The 25,028-nt window shown below is 53.1% G+C and overlaps 1 protein-coding gene and 1 long non-coding RNA gene across 3 annotated transcripts; one reads left to right on the forward strand and one right to left on the reverse strand.

Moving 5' to 3' along the window:
• Positions 1–8,087: 8,087 nt before the first annotated feature.
• LOC134053061 (uncharacterized) lies at positions 8,088–17,548 on the reverse strand. The gene is made up of 3 exons (XR_009933921.1): positions 15,813–17,548; positions 14,062–14,177; positions 8,088–8,271 (listed from the first exon to the last, which is right to left on the reverse strand). It is a non-coding gene; the product is annotated as an uncharacterized LOC134053061 (long non-coding RNA).
• Positions 17,549–18,764: 1,216 nt separating this feature from the next.
• LOC134053059 (zinc finger protein 239-like) lies at positions 18,765–21,665 on the forward strand. 2 transcript variants are annotated; one of them, XM_062507870.1, is made up of 3 exons: positions 18,765–19,222; positions 19,577–19,720; positions 19,907–21,665. In XM_062507870.1, the coding sequence occupies exons 2-3, from the start codon at positions 19,636–19,638 to the stop codon at positions 20,821–20,823; spliced, it is 1,002 nt and encodes a 333-aa protein (XP_062363854.1). In that variant the 5' UTR covers positions 18,765–19,222; positions 19,577–19,635; the 3' UTR covers positions 20,824–21,665. The 2 variants fall into 2 exon arrangements, with proteins under 2 accessions (XP_062363854.1, XP_062363853.1); XM_062507869.1 differs by having other exon boundaries at positions 18,765–19,720.
• Positions 21,666–25,028: the final 3,363 nt, after the last annotated feature.

A 25,028-nucleotide genomic window follows, 5' to 3' on the forward strand; every position in this document is an offset into this window, starting at 1 on the left:
TTTTTGGACCAAATAAGTTAGGTCTGTATGAGAACAGCTCAGGAGGCTTTCAGGGCTCACAGCGATGATGGCAGAGCACAGAACATTAAAAATGAAGTGTTAGTTCCCTGACTTAATGCCCGGATGGAGCCAAACCATTTTGCAGAGAGACAAAAGAGCTTCTTCTCCTTGTTTCCGAGCTCCCAAGTCAGCCTGTAGTTCATCTCCTGCACCAGTGCAGACCAATCTGACGTGGGTAAGTAACAGATCCGGCTCCCGAGCTCCAAGCCACACGGCCCCGACGCGAACTCAAGTCAGGAATACAAAAACAGCTGTGCAAGAAAGATGAGAGAAAAATCAGAAGAGATATTCTCCTATTTCTACACAGCAATACCGAGCCAAGCTGTCTACATCCAGGACCAGGTTTTCAAACAGTTCCCTAACTCTTTACCTAGATGGAAAAGGTCAAGTGGCTTGGCCCATGCCAAGCCAATGATCCTATTCATGAGAAGGAACAAACCAGCTCCCTGTCAAATCAAACAATTTGAAATCTGACCTGTCAGGTGCTCTCATGGACCAGCAATAGGGATCAGCATCCAGGCCTACGTGGATTTGTTTCTTGCAGACCATTTTCCCTCTTGGAATTACATTTCTTTTATAGCTTTTGTTCCATTTTAGTCCTTGAGAAGCAAGTTCTGGGTGAATACCATGCAGAGGTCCAGAATGGTAGTGCTGCTTTATTTTTCCCATCAGTTCCTAGCTTGGTGTGCTGACAGACTATCCCGGAATTCAGAGGTCAAGCAGGGTTGGCTTTGCATTGCCTGTACCTCTGGTCCCACTTTTTGCAAACACAACTTGTGCCAAGGTCACTGAACTCATCACCTCAGCTTTTCCCTCCAAAAGATCCCCTCCTTATTTCCCTGTAGGTGAACTCAGATCCACTCTTCACCTCCACTGGTCATCCAAGTGTCCATTCTGTTCCCCCAGTGACCCCAGCAAGGTCCCTTTGCCTTTCTCCTGCCCCTCTCCAGCCCCAGGCCGCTCCTCTGCTTGCTCTCTCCCACGGGCCTCATCCTACACGGTGCCTCTCCTCCCTTTCTCGCCGGCTGCTGCCAGGGAAGGAGGACACAGAGTCCCGAGGGCTGAGCCCTGCCTGCTAGCCCTGGAGAGTCCTGGCTGCGCTCCCCATGGGCCTCGGAGAAATTTGCCAGAGGAACCGCCTGGCGGGCTCCCTTCAACTACCTCAGCAATCCCCTCAAAAATGCCTCCTCACTCCCCTGGACATCCCCTCGCATTTTCCTACACAAACACTTCTTGTGTCCCCTCTAAATGACACCGGGGCTTTCAGCTAAATCAATGGCATGACCCGTGCCGCCTACTGCTCATGGGTCACCCAACCACAATCAAGAGCAAATGCTGGTTGGCCTTTAAGAACCTGAAATAACTTTGAAGCAAAAGAAATAATATTTTTTCTTCTTTCACATGCTGGACTTGCCTCTGGGGATATGTGCTGAGCTCTCGCTGCAGGGGACTGTCAGGCCCGAATGGCTGGGAGTTCATCTTCTTCTCCCTTGGTCGTCAGAAATTGTCATTAATTACACCACAGAAATGCTTTCTGAAACCTTTCCCCTTTCCTGTCCTTTGCTGGTACATCTTCTCTCTCTGCCTTTGAATTTACAGCTGTTCTTAGGCGGGACCAAGGTGAAATTTTTAGCTGGATTTTTCTAAAATTTCTAATTATACTGAAATTATTTCCAATTCCCCAATGAGAAGAGCACAGACTCACAGCCATTCAGGGCTGGCAGCCACCGAGGGAAATCTGAGACAGTATTAATACAAGTGACCTTTCCTGTGAGTAGCCATCACTCCAGTCCTCCAGCCTCAGCAAGTTTCTGCCGTGAATGGACCCAACTTCTAATGCAAACCTAAATTTCCGTCAGCTTTTGTTAGAAAGATCCCGGACAGTAAATCATACTACAGAATTTAAAATTTGCACAAAGAATAACAGACCCAGGCCAAACCCAACTACCCCATCACTGCTCCACCCCACTTTTGGCAGAAACAGTCGTATTGTTTACAAATCTTCTCCTTCCCTGCTGCTTAGTTCTTCACTGCACATCCCCAGAGAGGATTTACTCCACCTTTCGTTCACCACAGCACCTCTCTCCTCAGCACAAATCCCACTTGGCACAGATAAAACGGAGCTGACCTAAGGCAATGGATCCAGCAGCAGCTGCAATTCCAAGCTCCCCATTCCCTGGATTGCCCACCCAAGCGCTCCTGGCAACCTCACCTCAGCCCGGACTCTCTGTCCTCAGAGGGAAACACAGCCTGATGGGACACGGCTCTGGCACTCCACTTCCTCTTGCTCCTGCTGACCTGGAAAGCCACAGGTAAACCCAGTCCCCCGGACTTCGAATCCCTGGACACCAGCAGAGCTGGAGTTTCACCCAGATTCCAGATTCCCAAGGCACTTCATCCCAGCAGGGAGGAAAAGGGGAACCCTGTATCCTCTGACTGACCTCACAGCACAGGCAGGACCGGGAGCCCTCCACTGGACTTTGCACAAAGGGACACCCAGGGTGCTGCATTGCAAGAAATCCCAAAGAGAAATGCCTCCAAAACCTGACAGAGAAAGGTTTCAAGTCACTCCAGAACACAGACGGCTGTTCATGCCTTCTCAGGCCACACCAACCCTGTCCTATCCACCTGAGCTGTGCAGGTGAGCTGTGCAAAGGCTCCCCTTCCTCCCAGGCAATTGCTGTCTGAAGCCACAGATGTCCGCCCTGGGCAGCACCTGTAAACAATGTGGGAAAGGCAAAATGAGAATGTTTTCTGTCAGAAAATGAATAATAATAATGATAATAATAATAATCAGAACTCCTGACAAATTTAGTAACATCACTTTCATATGATAAATACTGGCCATGCCCATCCTTCCGGCCCATGTGAAAACAGGAAGGAGAACTACAGGAAAAGCAGAGTCCCTTCTTTGGATGTCTAAAGACTCTTCTGCACTTTATGCTCTTTGTGCTCTTTAAATGAATGGATTGCTGCTAAAAGAACCTCAGGCCCGTATTTTCTCAGCCACAGGCAGGACAAGGTGACTTGAAGCTGGAGAGCAGGGAGATGCAGGACCTTGGCAAGCGAGGGATAAGAGCAGGGGAAGCAGGGGAGGTGGCGGGGGAGAGCTGGACACTTGAAGGAACAGGTATTTTCTTGTTTACATTCATCAGTGCTGGGAACTTGGAAAACACGTGGTGCTGCATGCATCGAGGACACAATGCCCATGTTGTGGTTGTCTTCCCTTTACTCATAAGCCTTGGCTTCACCCCCTTTCCAGGGTGTCAGATCTTCCCCCTGGTCTCTCTGACCTGCCTCGGCTAGCTCAGGGTCAGAGAGATGGGGGATTTTTTTATCTGACATGGACAAAGGTAAAAGATGAGAGGAGGCTCTCTTTCCTGGGATGATCCAAGTTTATTGTCCTGAAGGGTTCCAGGGAGAAGAGAGATAGCATGGGAAACACGGGGTATTTTCAATCCCAACTCAGGGGCGGAGGAATCCCGTATCACAGCCACTCAGGGCTGGCCAGGGGAAAGGGGGGGGTTAAGGGAAGGGGACAACCACGATACAAACCGAGAGTGAAACAGAACGAACCATCCTCAGTGCAACATAAAAACATAAATGTGCATTAAAACACCAGGGGAGCAGAGAATTCCTCCAGGCTAAAGGTGAGTCTGGTCCCACTCCAGGGATGTATCCACTAAAGGAGGGGAGTTGGTTATGGGAACTGACCACAAAAATCAAACCCAACAAACACTGAAAGGGACTCTGTCGAGCTGCACCACCGAGTGTTGGCAGCAGGCAGAGGCACGAGGTGCACGCATGACCGAGAAGTACCACTTCACTTGGTTTTTCTGCTTATGTGGATTTCAGTTCTGCTTCACTTCACAGCTGCTATTCTGTCAAGGTCACTTCCATTTTCACAAGCCTGTGTCACGTGTGGTCAAGGCTGGAAATCCTCCCTTAGGATTTCCATGTCTCATCTGGATTTGCCAGGAAGCACGTGCACACAGAGATGCCCGTTTCCGTGACAGGTCACTCAGAAATCATGTAAGCCAGCAACTTGCTCCTCACTGGATCACTTGGAAATACATAAAAGAGCCAGAAGAAAAATAACCAATCAACAACCCACATTTGTTGACATAGCTTAGTGCAGCTTCATCCTAATATTCTGCCCAGTGATGGAGAGAAAGAAGGAGGAAAGCTGTTCTCCCACTTCTCCCAGTTCTGCACCAAGCAGTTGGAAACAGCCAGCACTGCCCTCACCTGCAGCTGTGGCAGCTTCCCTCCTTCCTTCAGCCTCGCCCTGACTTCTGAGGGGCCAGAGGCACCACACCACCCAAAAGCATCAGCGCTCACACCCAGTGCCAGTACGGATGTCTTCATGGTCCATCTTTGGCCAAACAAACCTCGGGCATGGTTTTGCTTTCCTGACAGACTTGGGCAATCTCATTCCCATTTATCAAGGCAACGCACCACCCCCCCCCCCCCCCCCCGCGTATGGCTCTGGAGTAAGAGCCCCTCTGGAACAAGAACTCGAGAGAAGACTGCAGGGAAGAATCCAAGAGCAAAATGAAATCCCACATATTCAATGCAGGCCGGCTTCTGGCAGGTTCCTTGTGGCTTTTGGGGCACAAGAAAAGCCTTTAGACCATAAAAACATATGTGAAAACCCCACACCGAGCACTTGGTTTTAAAGCTGTTATTGCACTTCATGTTACAGATAATAGAATTGCTTTGGGATTTGGCATTTCCTGCACCCACACAAACACATTAAAATAATTAAGTGCTGAGTCCTGAAGCTCAGTTCTTCCAATCTTATTTTGGTGGTGTCACTTGACATACCAAAATCCAAAGCAATACTTCCAAAAATGAAAAGCAACTCCCTCCCCTCCCCATTCAGTTTTCCAGTGGAGGGATCCTTTTAAGAACAAGTTAAAGAAAAGAAGAAAAGCCCAAGACCTACTATCAGCTAGTGTACCAACCCCCTGTTTTCCATAGATTCTCATTATGCCTGATGGCTTCTCTAAGAAAATCAATTTGTACATGTAAAAACCTGTCAAGTAGGGGCAGGGGTTTCTGAGCCCCCACCTCGCAGGTGAAGGATCTGAGGAAGAGTGGCACAGAGGGATCCCAAAGTGCCCAAGAGAGGTTCAAGTTCACTGTGTTTGGGCAGCATTATTTGAAACCAAAGTGCTCTGCAGCTGCCCCAAGCCTGGAGTTCACAGAAACAAAATGAGCTCCCCCTCCTGCCTCGTTTTCTGACTTCTCTCATCAAGGGACAATCACATCATGCAAAAAATAAGAGAGAAGATGCTAACACCAGTCCAGTGCCCCCCAACAGCTGGCACCAGGATTCATTCCCTCCCCTGGCTGATGGAACTTATACCCAGCTGTTCTGGGATTTAAGGAGCAAAGCCCAGCTTTGCCACTTGCTGTTCCACTCCTTCCCGCATCTGCAGAGCACAGAGATTGCTGGGTTCCATATTACATCTCAAAGCAGCAGCCCTGGGAGTGCTGCTGGAACCCAGAACACCCCCCCCCCCCCCCCCCCCCCCCCCATTCCCAGACACCAACCGGACTGGTCAGCCTCATACTCCTCAGGGACAAAAAAACCAAAAACCAGTAAAAAAAATGGGTATTTTACACCAAACAGGACCCATTTCAGAGGACAAATATCCCACACTGCCACCCCGAGCATGCCCAAGGCTTTGTGACAGAAAAGCAAAACTTCACATGTGAAGCACCATTTCCCTTGGAACAACACCCTCCATAAAAATTGCCACATAAAAGCCCAGGTGTTTGCAACATCCTCGGTAACACATTGCACATAAAGGATCAGGTCCCTGGGTGTCCTTGTTTGAAAGACAGGTGTTTGCTAAGGAAAGCAGAAGCTTCCCTTTGGACTGAAAAATGTGATGCTTCCTTCCTTCCGATTATAATGATTTTGAAATTAAGGGAGCTCTCAGCCAAAGATATGGGGGTAGGAATAACAGTTCTTTACTAGTATACCTAACAAGACAAACAAGAACAACAGCTATGAAATTACCCACAAACAGAACAGTAACTCAGTCCCAGTCCTTTCTGAGCTGCAGTTCCCGGTGCTGGGGGCGGGCAGGTCCTGCAGAGCCGCAGGAGGGCTGGGGGTGATGGCAGCGTTGTCCCAGGGGGAGAGAGAGACGGAGAGAGCCCTCCGCTCACGGTGTCGGTCCTGGTGCTCGGCAGAGTGCTGGATGGTGGTAGTTTACAGCAAGAAGACAGCAGGGCAAGGTCCGACAGCAGTGAGGATGGTTCCCGACGCTGGGATGGCGGTGATGGGAAAGAGGCAGCGATTGTCCTTCTCCTCTGAACTCCGAGGGGAGAATGGGCCGAGGCCCCGCCTTCCGCTTCCTCTTCTGGATGTTTGAATCTCGGGGGGTTTCCCTCTTCTCTCCCCTCCCCCTTGCCACCAGGGCCTAGTCAACAGATATCTTAGCATGACAATGGGGAAAATTCCACAGAGGGAAAAAGGAAAGAACCAACCCCCAACAGGTGATCATCCTTATCTCTGTAGGAAGTATCTTCTGTTAATGGGCCATTGAGTCCTACTGTATAACTGATGAGATTACATCATCCTATTGGGAGATACTCCAGCCAGGAGGACTAGCCAAGCCTTTCCTACCTAGATAAAAAACTGAGGCTTAGAACGCCAAAGGCAACCTTTTTCCACTGGATTCCAGAGGAAGAACCAGGCTTTTTTTCCACATCATTACTGGACCCTTTGGAGGAAAACTGCACCAGCACCCTGACTGACAGGGTATCAGGTTGTATTCTGACTCTGTTAGTGGTTGTATTTTTTTTTAATTGCATGTATTTTGTTTTTCCTTTTTCTCTTCCCTATTAAAAATTGTATTACTGACTTGAAGTTTCACTGGTTTTGCTTTTGATCCAGTACAGGTGGGTTGGACTGTGAGGGTACACAGAGACCCACTGGGACATACTGGGACATACTGGGAATGATACTGGGCAATAATGTAGCAAACTGAGGATACTGTGAGTGATACGAGGTATAGTGGGACCAACTGGGGACACAGGGAACAGTGTCTCATCCGCCACAGCCTCACAGCCCCTCATAATACAGTTCGGCACCAAAAACACCTGCAAAGTTCGGTGCCCAAAAAGCCTGGTTAGAGCCCCCCAAGCTTCCCCCAAGTGCTCCAGAACCACATGCGTTCTGCCCTGGGGACCTCAAGTCAAGGCTCGGACTCAAAAGTGTTCCCCAGGTGCTTTCCCGGACCCCAAATGCTTCGTCCGAGCCACTTCCGGGACTACAGCTCCCATCATGCTCCGCAGTCCCGTTAGAGTGCTATTCCAGCCGTGACTACATCTCCCATCAGGCACCGCGACCCACAAAGAGACAATGCGGATGCGCCCTCCTGTGATGCTCCGCGGCTGTATTCAATCGTATTATGCCCGTGCCTACAATTCCCATCATCCCCCGCGCCCCAGAGAGCCCCGTTCTAGCCCCCCAGGTGCCCGCCCGGACCCCGAAGCGCTCCACATTCCCCTCCCTGACCTCCAAGTTTTCGCCCTGGACCCCCAAGAGCTCTCCCAGCCTCCGAGGTGTCCGTCAGAATCCCTCAGTGCCCTGCCCAGTGCCCACCCGGCCCATTGAAGTGTCCTACATACCCTCAAGTTCTAAATTCCCTGTGTAGACCCAAGACTGCCCCAAATGTACCCCAGAAATGTCTCCCTGGACTCCAGAGTGGCCCCTTTTACCCTGTCTGAGAAAATGATAACAAGGATTACAGAAGGACTGAAAAAAGTCTACTTATCATACAGAAGGAGAAAGCAATAGCCAGTAGTTTTCAATTAATTAATGAAGGGAATTGTGTTACTTAGAACCAATCACCAAGAATTTTTATGATTGCTAAAACCGTATAGATTTTTTAACACATAAATGAAAAATTAGGTAATAAAAATATTATTTTTATTATTAAAAGAAAAACATCTTTGCAATTTTATTATTTTATTAATATATAATTATAATAATAAACATGCAGGGATTTTTTTTATGTTTTAGGATGTCAGTCCCAGGTGGGCAATGTCTGACATGGTGAGGTTGGAGGTGAGAAGCAGGTTGTCCAAATAGGGTCAACCCTGAAAGGGATCATTCTTCTCTGTGCCCAGACCTTCTAAGGTGACATTCATCATCAAGATCACCTGGGGAATGCTTCGGTCACCTCTTCTCTGAATTGAAAAATTAAAAAAAATATTCACTTGATTAAAACCAAAAATCATGAGGTGCACTTTGAACTCTCTCTCCTTAACGCTGACACTGACACTGACACTGACACTGGGGATCCAAGAGCATTGTGACTGAGGAACCTCATGGAACCAAGAGTCCATTGCTACACTGTGCAGCCTGTGGAACCAAGGGGAGCACAGTGACATTGCGGGGCCTCATGGAACATTGGAGACTATTCTGACACTCTGGGACCCACTGGAACAAGGGACTGTTACAGCTTGGCAGGGCCTCATGGAATCAAGGGCACGGCAGTGAACACTGTGGGTCTGCACAGGATGAAGGGTTCATTCTGACACCGTGGAACCCAGGATACCATTGTAACACTATGGGGCACCATGGAAACAAAGGTGCATTGTGACAGAGCAGGACCTCATGAAACCATCGAGGCCATTTTTACATATTGAGGCCTTGTGAAACCAAAGGGCCATGGTGGCACTTCAGAGCCTTGTGGAGCAAACAGGACCCTAGTGACACTGTTGGACTCAGTGGAACCAAGGGGCCATTGTGACACTTTGGGTGTCATGGAATCAATGGTCTGTTTTGACACTGCAGGCCTTAACGAATCACAGAGACTATTGTGGCACTGCAGGTGATGTCTTGGAGTGGCTACCTAGAACACAGGCTAGACAAGGTTAAGGGAATAAAGTCGGTGCTTATTAAAGGCCTTCAATAGATACACCTTGGACAGTGAAAAGCTTCCCAGAGGCTACACCCAAGGTGGATGGTGGTCATGACTTTTTCAGACAGATATAAGTTTGGTCTGTTTGCATATAAGGGGTTAATCCTCCAATTACAGCTTCCGCTAATGAAGTCATATTCCCTCAGTTTGCTCCCCCCTCCCAATTCACTTTTGTTTATTGTATTTGGAACCTGAGGCTGTAGGGTGTCCTTGAGTTTCAGAGGAATCTTTTTGTCTGACCAAAATGTGAAGATAGTTAACTAATACTTTCTATGGAGTTTAGAGTTATGCATTGATGCATAACAGGATTTCAAAAATATAAAGGCTAAAATCTTATGCCATGACAGGCCTCACTGAACCAAGGGGCCACTGTGACACTTTGTGGCCCCATGGAACCAAGGAGTCCATTGTGACGCTACAAGGCCTCATGGAAGCAAGGAACCATTGTGACACTCTGGGGTCTTGTTGTGCTAAGGGGTGATTGTGTCACTGTGTGACACCATTGAATTAAGGAGTCCATGGTGACACTGCAGGGCCCCATGGAACTAAGGATTCATGGAACAGTGCGGACCCCATGGAACCAAAGATCCACTGTGACACAGCAGGGCCTCATGGAATTCTGGAGACCATGATGACACTTTGAGGCCACGTTGAATCAAGGGGCTCTGCAGGGCCTCGTGGAACCAAGGAGACCATTCTGCCATTGTGAGTCCCCACAGAACCAAGGGTCCATTGTGACACTGCATCACCAAGGAGACCCCTGTGACACTGCAAGGCCTCATGGGAACAAGGGACCTTGCAGTCCCTTGTATATCTGCAGAGGGATTTGTCTCCTCTACAATGCATGTGGGGGAGACACCTGGCTGAGGGCTCCACATCCTCCTGCCTTAATTTTCTTTGCATTTCTCATTGTTCTTTCAAAATACCCAAACCCAGGGTGAAGATGTTGAGCTAAGACAACGATGGCAACATGGGGGGGGATCTTCCAGGGGATGTGGGGGGTGCTGTGTTCAAGAGGGTTGAGGGTTCCTGGGAGGGATTTGGGGGTCGCTCAGGGTCTTGGATATTCTAGGCTGAGCAGTTCTAATTGCTTTGGGAAACTCTGGCAGAGGTTCTGGGGCAGTTGATCAAGGATCCCCTGCCCAGGAACTGTCCACATATCCCCTGTACCAGTTTTGGGTTTCTCCTGTCCTGGATCCCCCTCTCCTCGCTGTCATTCTCCTTGCCCCCTGCTCATTCTCATGTTACCTCCCTCCTGGTCCCACCCTGCTCCCATCCCAGTCTGGATCCCACTCTTGGTCTCATTCCCTGTCCCGTATTCTCTGTCTGGTTGTCATTCTCATAATCCCGGTCCCATATTCCCTGTCCTGTTCCCGTTCTCATATTCCCAGTCCTCATGCTGGTCCCGCATTTCCATTTCCATATTTCCTGTCCCATTTCCGTATTTCCATTCCCAGCCCTATTTCTAATCCCGGTCCCATCTTTCTAATCCCTATCCCATATTCTCTCTCCAGTTGCTGTATCTGTATTCCCTGTCCTGTTCCCACATTTCCATTCCCAGTTCGTGTCCTGTATTCCCCGTCCCAGTCCTGTATTCTTGTTTCTGTTCCTGGTTCCCGTTCCCATTCCCTGTCCCCATTCCCTGTTCCCTCTCACCAGGTCCCGCCGCCATCGCTCCGGCCCCCCCGCGGCCCACACGTGACCAGGGAGAACCCCGCGCTGCTTCCGCCCACCAATCACAGCGCGCGATCGCTCCTGGATTTGCATAACCACGCTTTCGGTCCTGACCCCGCCCACCGCCGGCTGAAGCCGCGTCCGGGAGCTGTTTATTCCCAGTTCCGTCCCAGTGCTCCCAGTAAGAGCGGTCCTAGCACGGAAAGCGCTCCCAATTCCTTCCGGGTTCTCTCAGGATCGCTTCGAGTGCTCCCAGTATTGGTTCCAGCACTGTGCAGGGCACGGCCACTTTGGAACCCCCCAGGGCAGAGCACGGCTGCTTTTCAGTGTCGGCACCGACCTGGGCCGGGCTGGGAGCGGAGGAGGGGGAGGAAGGAAAGAGGAGCGGGAAGAACAAGAAGGGGAAAGTCAGGAACATGAGGAAGAGGAGCTGCAAGAGAAAGAGCAGCAGCAGAACCACTCGGCTCCCCCGCCCGCCCGCTCAGGCTGCAGTTCCCCCAACTCTGGCAGCATCGCCCTGCCCCCCCGGAACCCACAGGTGAGCAGGAAGTGAAACCTCGCCCCAAAACCAGCGGGGGCGTCTCTGGAAGGTTTTCTTTTTGAGGGGCCAGGGTACGTTTGGATCTTGAAGGACCCCGAAGCTCAGCCGGAAATGCCCCGGGAGGGATCTTGGCAGGTCCCACGTGGTGATCACCCAGTACTGGTGGGCAGAGGGCCAGTATGGGGTTTGGGGATCCCCAGGAGAGCCGTGGGGGAATGCGGGAGCCCCGGAGAGGGGAGAGCGCAGAGGGGCATTCCCAGAGCCAGGGAACCCCCGGCAGCCTGGAGGAGTGCAAGAGGTTGGTGATGAGCAGCCCCAGGCTCTCTGAGGTTGAAAGGGGTGATGACATCTCCAGCTACCCTTGGCCCGCAGGAACATCAAAAACAATGTGCTCAGCCCTTGTTTTTCCCCAAAACCAGGATTTCCCATTCCCAAATCATGGTCAGATGGAGGAGGAGGCCGTGAGGAAGATGGCCCAGAAGCCCTATGCAGGTGAGGGGGAAGTCCCTGCCCCCTTCCCCCTCTGTCCTGCTCCATCTCCCAGCCCAGCATGGCCCCCGGCTGCAGGACAACCCCGCTGCCGACACCGTCCTGCCGGGGACATGCTGGGGGGATCTCCTTCCCCCTCCCTCTGGAACAGAGGCAAATCCCATCCTCTCCTTGTCCTTCCTCCCCCAGACAAGGAGCTGAGGATGGAGACCAGGGAGGACAAATCCCCACAGCTGAACCTTATGGAAAAGGCATTTTAAACCAGCTCCATGGTGCAGGAATCCAAGGAGGAGGAAAAGCCCCAGAGATCCCTCATGAGGGGTTACAAATGCAGATCACGGTGATCCAAAGCAGAAAGACCCACTCCGGGCCAGGGAGGTGGCCAGAGATGCTGCTGGAGCTTAGAGCTGAGAGTCCATGAGCAGCTTCATGATGGGGAGAAGCCCCACAAGTGCTCAGAATGTGGGAAGAGCTTCAGCAAGTGATCCTACCTGATCCAACACTGGAGAATCCACATGAGGGAACAGCCCTATGAGTGTGGGGAGTGTGGGAAGGGCTTCAAGACAAGCTCTGACCTGACTGCCCACCAGATGAGCCACACAAAGCAGAGGCGTGCCGATTGTGAGGAATGCAGGAAGACATTTAAGACTAGCTCCAGTCTCCTCAGGCATCAGCAGATTCAGAGGAGAGGCCCTTCCACTGACCCAACAATGGGAATGGCTTCAACCAAAACTCCACTGTCGTCACCCACCAGCGCATATATACTAGGACGAGGCCCTACGAGTGTCCCAAATGTGTGAAGTCCTGTTCCAGAAGCTCTCACTTTACCCTACACCAATGAAGGCACCACTAAGGGAAGCCCTGCAAATCAAGTGCAGGAAGAGCTTCATGTGCTGCTCCAGCTCCATCCCCCGTGGCAGGATCTGTGCTGGATGTTCCTGTGGCCCCCAGTGGGCAGAGCATTGCTGGTCCATGGTGCCCGTGATCTATGTTAGAAATACACCTGGCTGGGTGGCTCCACATCCTCCTGGCTCCCCATGGGCACCTGGACATATCCACAGATCAACATCAGAAATCCATTGTGAAGAGCACGTTTGTCGACTTCTGACCCGAGAAAAATCTCACTCTTTGCATCTTCTGGTGGTATCAAGCAACACTGAATGGCCTTGGAGGTCTTCTCCAATAGAAATCCATCATTTTAATCCTTTCTGGCTCATGGGCATCTTCCACAGCCAAATGGGAACATACTGGGGCAAACCCCACAATTTTGGAGATGGTGGGGTGGAAACCCCTTCAAAAAGGGTTCTTCCCACCCAGCCAAGCATGTGGATGCTTTGCCAGCAGGGACACATAAATTCTTTTGTTTTGGCCTTGAAACGGTTTCTGTTCATTCCTTTGAAAGCCCTGTAACTGGGGTTAAAAATAACGACAAGGAACTAAGACATGGGTGGGGCCATGGGGGGAGATGGATGAGGATGTGAGGAACATGGATGGGGACATTGCGAAGTGCTGTCCAATGCAGGTACTGCCACCACATCCCCACTATCACCACCACAGTGCACCAGCCAGATGTCATCACCCAGCAGGGCAGGAGGTGGAACTTGTTCGGCTGTTGACAAGTGGCCCGGAGGTGAGTGACAGTCACCAGGGCGTCCTAGGGACTCCACGCTCAGAGGACCCCAATGGCCCAAGGTACAGCACAAGGGTCAGTGCCACCCACAGTGTCATGTGGCCCCATGCTACATGTCACCAGGGGTGTCCTGGTGACATTGTCCCCCTGCTATCTGTCCTGGTGGCATCATGTCCTTTCCCCTCTGTATGTCCAAATTCCCTACCATATCTTCCTCTCGCCTTCCATGTGTCCCCTGCCCCCAGTGGGGCCAAAAACCATGAGGTCCTGGGCTGTCTGAGGGGACCCATCCTGTAGTGTCCCTGTGTCCCTCAATGTGTGCCCATGTCCCTCAGGATGTCCCCATGGCTGCTTCTGGCACGGAGCATCTGCACTCACCCTGGCACAGGTAGGAAAACACTGTAACACCCCATGACATCCTTGTCCTCTGATTTTAGGTCCTTCTCCCCTCCATTTTCAGTCCTTTTCCCCTTTTTTGGGTTCAGTGCCCCCTATTTTGAGTCTTTTCTGTGCTTGTTTGGATTCTTTCCATCCTTTACCCCAATTTTATGCACCCTCGCCTTCACTTTGGCACATTTTTGGGTGCATCCCTCCCTTCCAACCCCCTCCGCACCTTTTAGGCGCCCCTCACTCCCCTACACCCCAACTCCCTTCCCCACAGACATCTCCCCAGCTGTGTCCCCAACTGTCCCCCTATGCCACATGGACTCAGTGCTCACCATCCTGGATACCCTTGAGTCCCCGGCCTGGGACTGTGGATTTCCTCTTCCAAGAGATTCAGAGCTGGACCGGCTGCCAGGGGATGCCGATGGCACCAGAGCTCAGGGTGGGTGGCCTGGTGAGGTTGGTGGGAGGGGGTTTGGGGTCATCTTGGGACTGACCAGGGGCTTGTCCACTCTGCAGTGAGAAGCAGCCCTGGCCAGGGAGTCTGGGATGGATGGGGGCAGGAGAGATTGGACACTGGTGGACACTTGATGGACACCTGAGTCATGGATCCCAGCTTGACACTTGTCTGGATAGCTCTTGGCCCTGCAGCCCCCCAGCCTAGGCAGCTCCGAGCCCAGATAACCACCAGCCTTGATACACACCTTGGGTGTGTATCACCTAACTGGCCCACCAGCCCATCCCAGTAGCCCCAACCCCAAAACCCCCCAAAACAAACCCAATTCCAGAACATCAATTCTGGATGCTCCCTGCAGAGTGAGGGGGAACCTGAGGCACGGGATGAGGTGATGGGAGGAGACTTTGAGACTCACCCTGGAGACCCCAAAACGAGCACCCACCCCCCAAATTGTCACTGCAGCATCTCAGGCCCCCCAGCTGTCACACTGGGGCGACTCCAGGAGCCACTGCAACCCCAGGCCCCTCGAGGGGTGACCTGTGGTGTCCCTCTGGTGTCACTGGCGAGTCCCCAGCAGAAGCAACATCACCTCCTCAGCAGGAGGAAGACGAGAAGGAGGTGAGGATGTGACTGAAACTCCTGCCCGTTCACATGGGGAGGTCGCCACACGAACGGGGGCCAAGCACAGGTGGAGCAGCGGAGGTACCATGGGGACTGGGGGGGGACATGGGGACAGTCCCCAAGGTCCCCTCAGGGGATGCTGTGGTGGGGGCGGGGGGGAGGGGGTGCAGGGTGGAGCAGCATCTTCAGGGGGATGTGGGGAGATGGAAATGGCTGGGAGTGACCCCAGAAATGTTTTCACCACCTCCTCCTGTAACATGTGGGCCGCCCCCTTCTTTGGGGTGCTGGTAACAAATTGGCAGATGGCGGTGACAAAAAGCGCAGGTGCCACCTCGGGGATTGCACAGAGAGAGGGTCCTGCAGCACGACCAAGACCCCCCTGACTGAGGGGCACCCCAGGGTGACAAAGGGGGGGGGGGGGTCAGGGGTGTCCCCAAGGTGTGAGGGGAGCAGGTTTTATGGGGAAGTGTGGTTGGGGCGCAACAGAAATGCGTCCAGTCCTGCCGGTGTCCGGAGCACGAGGGGGACATGGCACCTGTTACCCTCTCACTGTGTCCCCCTGTCTCCCATCATCCACTGTACCCCACTGTCCCTTTTGCTGGGCAGCAAGGGGTGGTGGCACTCCTGGATGGGTGTCCAGGTGGATCTGCACTCACCTGCTATGGACAGAGTTGTCAAACATGATGTGGGGACACTGGGTTGCACTGTCATTGGCATTTCACTGTCATTGTCACCATCACTGTCAGTGCCACTGCCATTTGTCACTGTTATTGTCACTGTCACTGTCCTTAGCACTGTCACTGTCACCATCACCATCACTGTCATAGCACTCACTGGCTGCTCCCCAGGGTCCGCAGAGGTACTGGGGAACAGCCAGGGGACAGATGGATAGATGTGGGACAGAAGGACATGAGTGAGACACCAGGAGAGACATAAGGCACACAAAAGGGACATGAGAAGATACCAGAAGGACACTCAGGGGACACTGGGACACTTGCGGACACTCACAATATCACTGAAGGTGTAGCAGTCGGGGATTTTCTGTTTTAGTAGCGTTTGGATGTTGATGGCCTTGAGCTGGAACTCCATGATGACACTGATCAGCCTGAGGGGACAAAAAACACCACAAGAGGCCTCAAAATCACTAAAAAATAAAATAGGAAAAAATCCACCTCAAAATCCCAAAGAAACCAATGCAAAAGGGAAAACTCCGCCACAAAAAATCCCCAAAAAAGAGAACAAATCTGCCCATAAATCCCCAAAAAACCCTCTGAGTTCCCCAAGTTCAAAAAAAAAACCTGGAAAAGGAAAAATTTGACCCCAAAAATCCCCCAGAAATTAAAATTCCACCCCAAAATCCTAAAAAAAAAAAAAAGGAAAATTTCCACCCCAAAATCTCAAAAAATCCAATGCTAATGGAAAATTCCACCTGAAATCCCCAAAAACCTCAGGAGTTCCCAAAATAACAAAAAAAAAAAAAAATTCTAGAAAAGGAAAAATTCTGCACCAAAATCCCCCAGAAAACATCAGGAAAGGGAAAATTTGGCCACAAAATCCCCAAAAATTACCCTGGGAAAGGGAAAATTTCATCCCATAATCCCACACAGGAATTCGGAAAAAGGGGTCGCAAATCCAACACTTGGATTTTAGGGATGGGAAACTTCCCTGGGTGGGACTTGTGGGATTTACCTGTGGAATTGGAGGGTGAAATTGCTGTCAGTGCAATCCAGCACCAGCAGCTGGGGGTCTCCAGGGTACACCCCCAGGCACTCTGTGGGCTTGGGACTGGGGTCAGGGAATGCTGAGAGCCCAGAAACCCTGGGACTTCCCAAATCCTGAATCACATATACTCCAGGACCATCCCAAACCTTGCACCTCAAACCCAAACCCCAAACCCCAAACCAAAACCCTACTCCTAAACCTCTTGGGACCATCCCAAATGCCTTTAGAGTATCCCAAATCTCAAATCCCAACCCTAACTCTAAAACCCAAACCCCAAGTGTCCCCACCAGTGATGACGCTGGAGGCAATGTCGAAGGTGTCATTACCAGGGTCAATGTCCCCTGTGCGGAAGAAGTGCTGTGCCTGGTGCCATCTCTGGTGACACCTGCAGTGCCAGCATAGGGGTAGTGGCCCAGGGTCTTGTTGAGGACAGCCAGGTACTGTGGGGACAGGGAAACAGTGCTGGGGATAGCACTGAGGCACCTCAGCGTCCTCAAATCACACCAGTGTCCCAAATCACCTCCATAGGCTGAGGTCCTTCATGTCCCCAGATGACCACTGTGTCCCCAACTCTTCTAACCCCTTTCGGTGTCCGTGTGCCACCTTCTTGAGGACAAAGGCATGGGGTGGGAGGTGCTGGCCTGGCACAGCCCTCGGGGTGCCCAGTCCCCCTTGTCACTCCCACACCTGTGCATGTCCCTGTGCCAGGGCTGGCATTAACGGTAGCACCGGGCCAGGCACTGGCACAGACACCAACCAAAACGGCTTGCAACCAGCAGGGCCACCCATGGGGTGGGCACGGAGCCACCCCAGCCTGGCCCCACGCCTGGCCTGTCACTGCCATGCCCACCAGCATTGCCACACCATAGACTAATGTGTCCCCTGGCACTGCCGTGCTCGTGGTGGCATCTCCACGGGCATTCCAGCACCTGCGGCGGCACTTCCATGGCCATGTGTGCCTTGGTATCACCACACCCCTGGTGGCACCTCTATGACCACCTCATCCTGACACCCCTGATCACCACCCCCTGTGGATGACAGGGACACTGTGGGCATCTGCACCCTGTTCTGTCCCTTCAGTTACCCCCTTGTAGACATCTCTGCTGCCAGTGGCACAGGTGCCACCTGATGCCACCGTGTGGGACTTGTCCCAGTTATCGCCGATGGATGGACACCTGGTGCCACTGGGCAGGGATGATGTCCCCAGGGCTTGTGGCAGAGCAGGACCCACACTGGGAAGGCCACATCCGAGGCCACCAAACTGTACCCAGCAGGCAGGAGGGACACCGGTAAGAACATGGTGGTGCCGCAGGGGGGGTGGCAGGTGACGTGTGGGGCACATGTGGGCACAGGAACTCATGCATCACGGGCTGGGGCAGGTACCATGCTCCAAAATCATGTCCCCTGTCCCTGTGTCCTGTTCCGTGTCCTGTGCCATGCTCAAGGTCATGTCCTGTGTCCTATACCACACCCTGCACCCTGTGTCATGTCCTATATGCCCCATGTCCCATGTTTCATGTCTTTAGTCCCATGTCCCATGAAACCCTTCACGCTGTGCCCCAGTCATGCCCAGGGCCCTACACCAAGCCCAATCTTGGCATCATGGCCCTGGGAACTGGGACTGGCACTGGGGCTGGAAGCCACCTGGGACAATGCCTGGCATCATGACACAGCAGCTGGAAACGTGGTGGGGATTGGGACTAGACAATGGACACCGGGTCTGGGGCTGGGCACTGGAACTGGACACCAAACCAGGATCTATCTTAAGCCCCCATACTGGTCTGGCAGCACTGAGGTTACTGGGGATACTGGGAGCTACTGGAGGGGTACTGTGGGTGCTGACTGCTTCCCCCCCAGAACACGACGAGAGGAACCCCCGGGGGGTGGGGGGGGGAGGTGGGGGGCAGGAGCCCCGAAAATGAGACACGCGAGCTCCCAGTTCAGCAAGGTCACGGTGCGACAGCCCAGTCCCTGGCTCCTCCCCTGTCCCTGTCCCCTCCTCGGTCCCCAGGGCATGACACGGGGCTGTCCCTATCCCAGTCCCTGTCCCCATTCCCGGTCCTGTATTCCCGGTCCCTGTCCCCATTCCCTGTTTCCATTCTCGGTCCCTGTCCCCATTCCAGTCCCCATTCCAGTCCCCGTTCCCACTCCCGTTCCCGCTCCCGCTCCCATTCCCGTTCCCTCTCACCGCACGCCGCCGCCATCGCTCTGCCCACCGCTCCCGCCCTCACGTGACCAGGGAGAACCCCGCGCTGCTTCCGCACACCAATCACAGCGCGCGATCGCTCCTAGATTTGCATAACCACGCCCTCTGCTCCGACACCGCCCACCACCGGCTGTAGCCGGGTCTAGGCGCAGTTTGCTCCCAGTTCCCTCCCAGTGCTCCCAGTAAGAGCGGTACTGGCAGGGAGAGCGCTCCCAGTTGCTTCTAGGTGCTGTCAGGATCGTTACCAGTGCTCCCAGTATCACTTCCCAGTGCCGCGCGGGGCGCAACCGCTTTGCAATCCCCCAGGGCGGAGCGCGGCTGCTTTTGCGCGTCGGCACCGGGCCGGGCCGGGCTGGGGGAGGAGGAGCGGAAGGAAGAAGAGTAGTGGAAGGAAGAGCAGCAGCAGAACCGAGCGGCTCACTCGCTCGCCCGCTCTAGGCCGCAGCTTCCCCGACTTCCCCGGCATCACCCCTCCCCCCGGAAGCCGCAGGTGAGCTGGGAGGGGGAGCTCGCCCCAAATCCATCGTGGGGAGGTCTCCTGGAGGTTTCTTTGTGGGGCAGGAGATGTTTGGATCTTGCAGGACCCCGAAGCTCAGACGGAAATGCCCCGGGAGGGATCTTGGCGGGTCCCACATTGCGATCGCTCGTTCTGGCGGAGAGGGGGCGAGATCGGTTCTGGGGATATCCGGGAGAGCCGTGGGGGAATACGGGAACCCCGGAGCGGGGAGAGCGCAGAGGGGCGATCCCGGAGCCGGGGGACCCCCGGCAGCCTGGAGGGGTGTGGGAGGTTGGTGATAAGCGGCCCCAGGCTCTCTGAGGCTGAAAGGGGCACTGGCTTGTCCAGCTGAACTTGGCCCGCAGGAACATAAACCCAACGCGCTCAACCCTTCTTTTCCCCCAAAAATGGATTTCCCATTCCTAAACCTTGGCCCGATGGAGGAGGAGGAGGCCGTGAGGAAGAAGAACATGCCCCCGGAGCCCCAGGCAGGTGAGGAGGAAGTCCCTGCCCCTTTCACCCTCTGTCCTGCTCCATCTCCCAGCCCAGCACGGCCCCCGGCTGCAGGACAGCCCCGCTGCCGACGCCGTCCTGCCAGGGACGTGCTGGGGGGATCTCCTTCCCCCTCCCTCTGGAACAGAGGCAAATCCCATCTTCTCCTTGTCCTTCCCCCTCTAGACAAGGAGCTGAGGATGGAGACCAGGGAGGACAAATCCCTGCAGCAGAACCTTGTGGAAGAGGCTGTTTGGAGCAGCTCCATTGCACAGGAAACCAGCGAGGAGGAAAAGCCCGGGAGATCCCACATGAGGATGGGCTGCAAACACAGTTCTTGGGTATCCGAGGAGGAGAACCAGGGCCAAAGAACCGGACAGAGCTGCAGCCAGAGCTCAGAGCTGGGGTTCCATGAGCATCTTCATGATGCGGATAAGCCCCACAAGTGTTCAAATTGTGGGAAGAGCTTCAGCAAGAGATCCTCCCTGATCTGGCACTGGAGAATCCACATGGGGGAACGGCCCTATGAGTGTGGGGAGTGTGGAAAGAGCTTCAGTACGAGATTCAAACTGATCCGCCACCAGATGATCCACACTGGGGAGAGGCCCTATGAATGTGACATACGCAGGAAGAGGTTTCAGACCAGCTCCAATCTCGTCATGCATCAGCGGATTCACACAGAAGAGAGGCCCTTCCGCTGCCCTGACTGTGGGAAGGGCTTCAAATACAACTCCCGCCTTGTCTCCCACAGGCGCATCCACACTGGGGAGATGCCCTATGAGTGTGGGCAGTGTGGGAAGTGCTTCAGGACAAGCTCTGAACTGATTGTCCACCAAAGGATCCACACAGGGGAACAGCCCTATGAGTGTGATAAATGCAGCAAGAGGTTTCTGACCAGCTCCAGTCTCCTCCTGCACCAGCGCATTCACATAGAGGAGAGGCCCTTCTGCTGCCCCGACTACGGGAAGGGCTTCAGGCACAACTCCAACCTCGTCACCCACCGGCGCATCCACACTGGGGAGAGGCCCTATGAGTGTTCTGAGTGTGGGAAGAGCTTTTCACAGAGCTCTCACCTGACCAAACACCAATGGAGGCACCACTAAGGGAAGCCCTGCAAATCAAGTGCAGGAAGAGCTTCATGTGCTGCTCCAGCTCCATTCTCCATGGCAGGATCTGTGCTGGATGATGCCGAGTGACCCCTGGTGGGCAGAGCCCCGGTGATCCATGTTAGGAAGACACCTGGCTGGGCGGCTCTTCATCCTCCTGGCTTCCCTTGAGCACCTGGACATATCCACAGATCAACATCAGAAATCCATTGTGAAGAGCACGTTTGTCGACTTCTGACCCGAGAAAAATCTCACTCTTTGCATCTTCTGGTGGCATCAAGCAACACTGAATGGCCTTGGAGGTCTTCTCCAATAGAAATCCATCATTTTAATCCTTTCTGGCTCATGGGCATCTTCCACAGCCAAATGGGAACATACTGGGGCAAACCCCACAATTTTGGAGATGGTGGGGTGGAAACCCCTTCAAAAAGGGTTCTTCCCACCCAGCCAAGCATGTGGATGCTTTGCCAGCAGGGACACATAAATTCTTTTGTTTTGGCCTTGAAACAAAAAGGTTTCTGTTCATTCCTTTGAAAGCCCTGTAACTGGGGTGTCCTGGTTTGAAGGACAGGTGTTTGCCAAGGAAAGCAGAAGCTTCCCCTTGGACTGAAAGAAAATATGATTCTTCCGATTATTATAATTTCGGAATTAAGAGAGCTCTCAGGCAAAGATATGGGGGTAGGAATAACAGTTCTTTACTAGTATATTTAACAAGACAAACAAGAACAACAACAGCTATGAAATTACCCACAAACAGAACAGTAACTCAGTCCCAGTGTTTTTTGGCTGCAGGCACCTTTTCCCTGAGCTGCAGTTCCCGGTGCTGGGGGCGGGCGGCTCCCGCAGAGCTGCAGGAGGGCTGGGGGTGATGGCAGAGCTGTCCCAGGGGGAGAGAGAGATGGAGAGAGAGCTCTCCGCTCACGGTGTCGGTCCCGGTGATCAGCAGAGTGCTGGATGGTGGTAGTTCACAGCGAGAAGACAGCCGGGCAGGGTCCGATGGTGGTTTCCCGACGCTGGGATGGGACACAGATGGCGATCGTCCTTCTCGTCCGAACTCCGCGGGGGAAATGGGCTGAGGCCCAGCCTTCCTCTTCCTCTTCTGGCTGTTTGAATCTCGCGGGGCTTGCTTCTTCCCTCCCGTCCCCTCCCCCTTGTCACCAGGGCCCAGTCAACAGGTATCTTAGCATGACAATGGGGAAAATTCCACAGAGGGAAAAAAAAAAAAGAAAGAACTAACCCTCAACATTATCCACCCCGAATTTTCCCCTACCATCATGCCAAATCAAATTAAAAATCTTCAAATTATAGACATCCATACAGTTACAGATACAGGCACAGTATTGTAGGTAGTTCACCCTAAAACAAGGTCTCCTTGGGGTATGCATCTGGTCTTTCCATCCCTTTGCATGATCCACCAGGTACACCCTGGCCCTTGAGCAAAAACCACCCCCCGAATTGGATTGTCTTTGCTGGAGGCAGGGTTCACCCAAACAGTTTTTCCTAGCATACCTCTCATATGCACCACTGGAACCTTGTCCCCATCTGGTGTTCTCAAGGGCTCAGACTGGGCAGGGCCTGCTCGATTAGTGGAACCTCGGGTGTTCACTAACCATGTGGCCTTTGGTAGATTAATCTCTCAGTTTTTGAAAGTCCCCCCACCCAGTGCCTTCAAGGTGGTTTTAAGCAGCCCATTGCACCGTTCCACTTTCCCAGCCGCTGGTGCGTGATAAGGAATGTGGTACACCCACTCGATGCCGTGTTCTCTGGCCCAGGTGCTTATGAGGCTGTTTTTGAAATGAGTCCCATTGTCTGACTCAATTCTCTCAGGGGTACCATGTCTCCAAAGGACTTGTTTTTCCAGGCCCAGGATGGTGTTGCGGGCAGTGGCATGAGGCACAGGGTAGGTCTCCAACCATCCAGTGGTGGCTTCTACCATGGTCAGCACGTAACGCTTGCCTTGGCGTGTCTGAGGCAGTGTGATGTAGTCAATCTGCCAGGCCTCCCCATACTTATATTTGGACCACCGCCCCCCATACTAGAGGGGCTTCACTCGCTTGGCTTGCTTGATGGCAGCACACGTCTCACAGTCATGGATAACCTGGGAAATACTGTCCATGGTGAGATCCACCCCTCTATCTCATACCCACTTATAGGTAGCATCTCTGCCTTGGTGACCTGAGGCATCGTGGGCCCATCGAGCCAGGAACAACTCTCCTTTGTGTTGCCAGTCTAAGTCTATCTGTGACACCTCTATCCTTGCAGCCTGATCTACTTGCTCATTGTGTTGGTGCTCCTCATTAGCCCGACTCTTGGGGACATGGGCATCTACATGATGGACCTTTACGGGTAGCTTCTCTACCCGACTGGCAATGTCTTTCCACTCATCAGCAGCCCAGATTGGCTTTCCCCTACGTTGCCAGTTAGCTTTTTTCCATCTTTCCAGCCAGCCCCACAGAGCATTGGCTACCATCCATGAATCAGTGTAAAGGTAAAGCTTTGGCCACTTCTCTCTTTCAGCAATGTCCAGGGCCAGCTGAACAGCTTTGAGTTCAGCAAGTTGACTTGATCCACCTTCTCCTTCAGTAGCTTGTGCAACCTGTTGTGTGGGGCTCCATACGGCTGCTTTCCACTTCCGGTTCCTCCCCACGATGCGACAGGAACCGTCAGTGAAAAGAGCGTAGCGAGTTTCATCTGCTGGCAGTTGGTTGTATGGTGGGGCTTCATCAGCCCGGGTCACTTGTTCTTGCTCCTCTTCATCGGCAAGACCAAAATTTTCACCTTCTGGCCAGTTTGTAATTATTTCCAAAATCCCAGGGCGATATGGGTTTCCGATACGGGCGCGCTGTGTGATGAGGGCAATCCACTTGCTCCATGTGGCATCGGTGGCGTGGTGGGTAGAGGGGACCTTCCCTTTAAACATCCACCCCAGCACTGGTAGTCGGGGTGCCAGGAGGAGCTGTGCTTCTGTGCCAATCACTTCTGAGGCAGCTTGAACTCCTTCATAAGCAGCCAAGATCTCCTTCTCTGTTGGGGTGTAGTTGGCTTCAGATCCTCTGTAACTTCGGCTCCAGAATCCCAGAGGTCGGCCTCGGGTCTCACCAGGTACCTTGTGCCAAAGGCTCCAGGACAAGCCCTTGTTCCCGGCTGCAGAGTAGAGCACATTCTTCACCTCTGGTTCCGTCCTGACTGGGCCGAGGGCTACAGCATGAGCGATCTCCTGCTTGATCTGGGCAAAGGCTTGCTGCTGCTCAGGGCCCCAGTGGAATTCGTTCTTCTTCCGGGTGACCAGGTAGAGAGGGCTCACGATCTGGCTGTACTCAGGAATGTGCATTCTCCAAAAGCCTATGGCACCTAGGAAAGCTTGTGTTTCCTTCTTGTTGGTTGGTGGAGACATCGCGGTGATCTTATTGATGACCTCAGTGGGGATTTGGCGCCGCCCGTCTTGCCACTTTACTCCCAGGAACTGGATCTCTCGGGCAGGACCTTTGACTTTGCTCCTCTTGATGGCAAAACCGGCTCCCAGCAGAATCTGGATGATCTTTTCTCCTTTCTCAAATACTTCCATTGCCGTGTTCCCCCACACAATGATGTCATCAATGTATTGCAGATGTTCTGGAGCTTCACCCTTTTCCAGTGCAGCCTGGATCAGTCCATGGCAGATGGTGGGGCTGTGTTTCCACCCCTGGGGCAGTCGGTTCCAGGTGTACTGCACGCCCCTCCAGGTGAAAGCAAACTGAGGCCTGCACTCTGCTGCCAGAGGAATAGAGAAAAATGCATTGGCAATGTCAATGGTGGCGTACCACTTTGCTGCCTTGGACTCCAGCTCGTACTGGAGTTCCAGCATGTCCGGCACGGCAGCGCTCAGCGGTGGAGTCACTTCATTCAATGCACGATAGTCCACAGTCAATCTCCATTCTCCATCAGACTTGCGCACAGGCCAGATGGGGCTGTTGAAGGGTGAGTGGGTTCTGCTGACCACCCCTTGGCCCTCCAGCTCACGGATCATCTTGTGGATGGGGATCACGGCATCTCGATTTGTCCTGTACTGCCGGTGGTGCACTGTGGAGGTGGCAATTGGCACTTGCTGCTCCTTCACCTTCAGGAGTCCCACTATAGATGGGTTCTCTGACAGTCCAAGCAAGGTGTTCAATTGCTTAATGTTTTCTGCCTCTACAGCAGCTATTCCAAAAGCCCACCTGAGT

Source organism: Cinclus cinclus, chromosome 24, assembly GCF_963662255.1.
Source record: "Cinclus cinclus chromosome 24, bCinCin1.1, whole genome shotgun sequence".
Taxonomy (NCBI): domain Eukaryota; kingdom Metazoa; phylum Chordata; class Aves; order Passeriformes; family Cinclidae; genus Cinclus; species Cinclus cinclus.

Coding starts and splice junctions, on each gene's coding strand:
- LOC134053059 (XM_062507869.1), top strand. CDS start 19,636: ATGGATTTCCCATTCCTAAACCTTGGCCCGATGGAGGAGGAGGAGGCC. Junction 19,721..19,906: donor GCCCCCGGAGCCCCAGGCAG/GTGAGGAGGAAG, acceptor TTCCCCCTCTAG/ACAAGGAGCTGAGGATGGAG.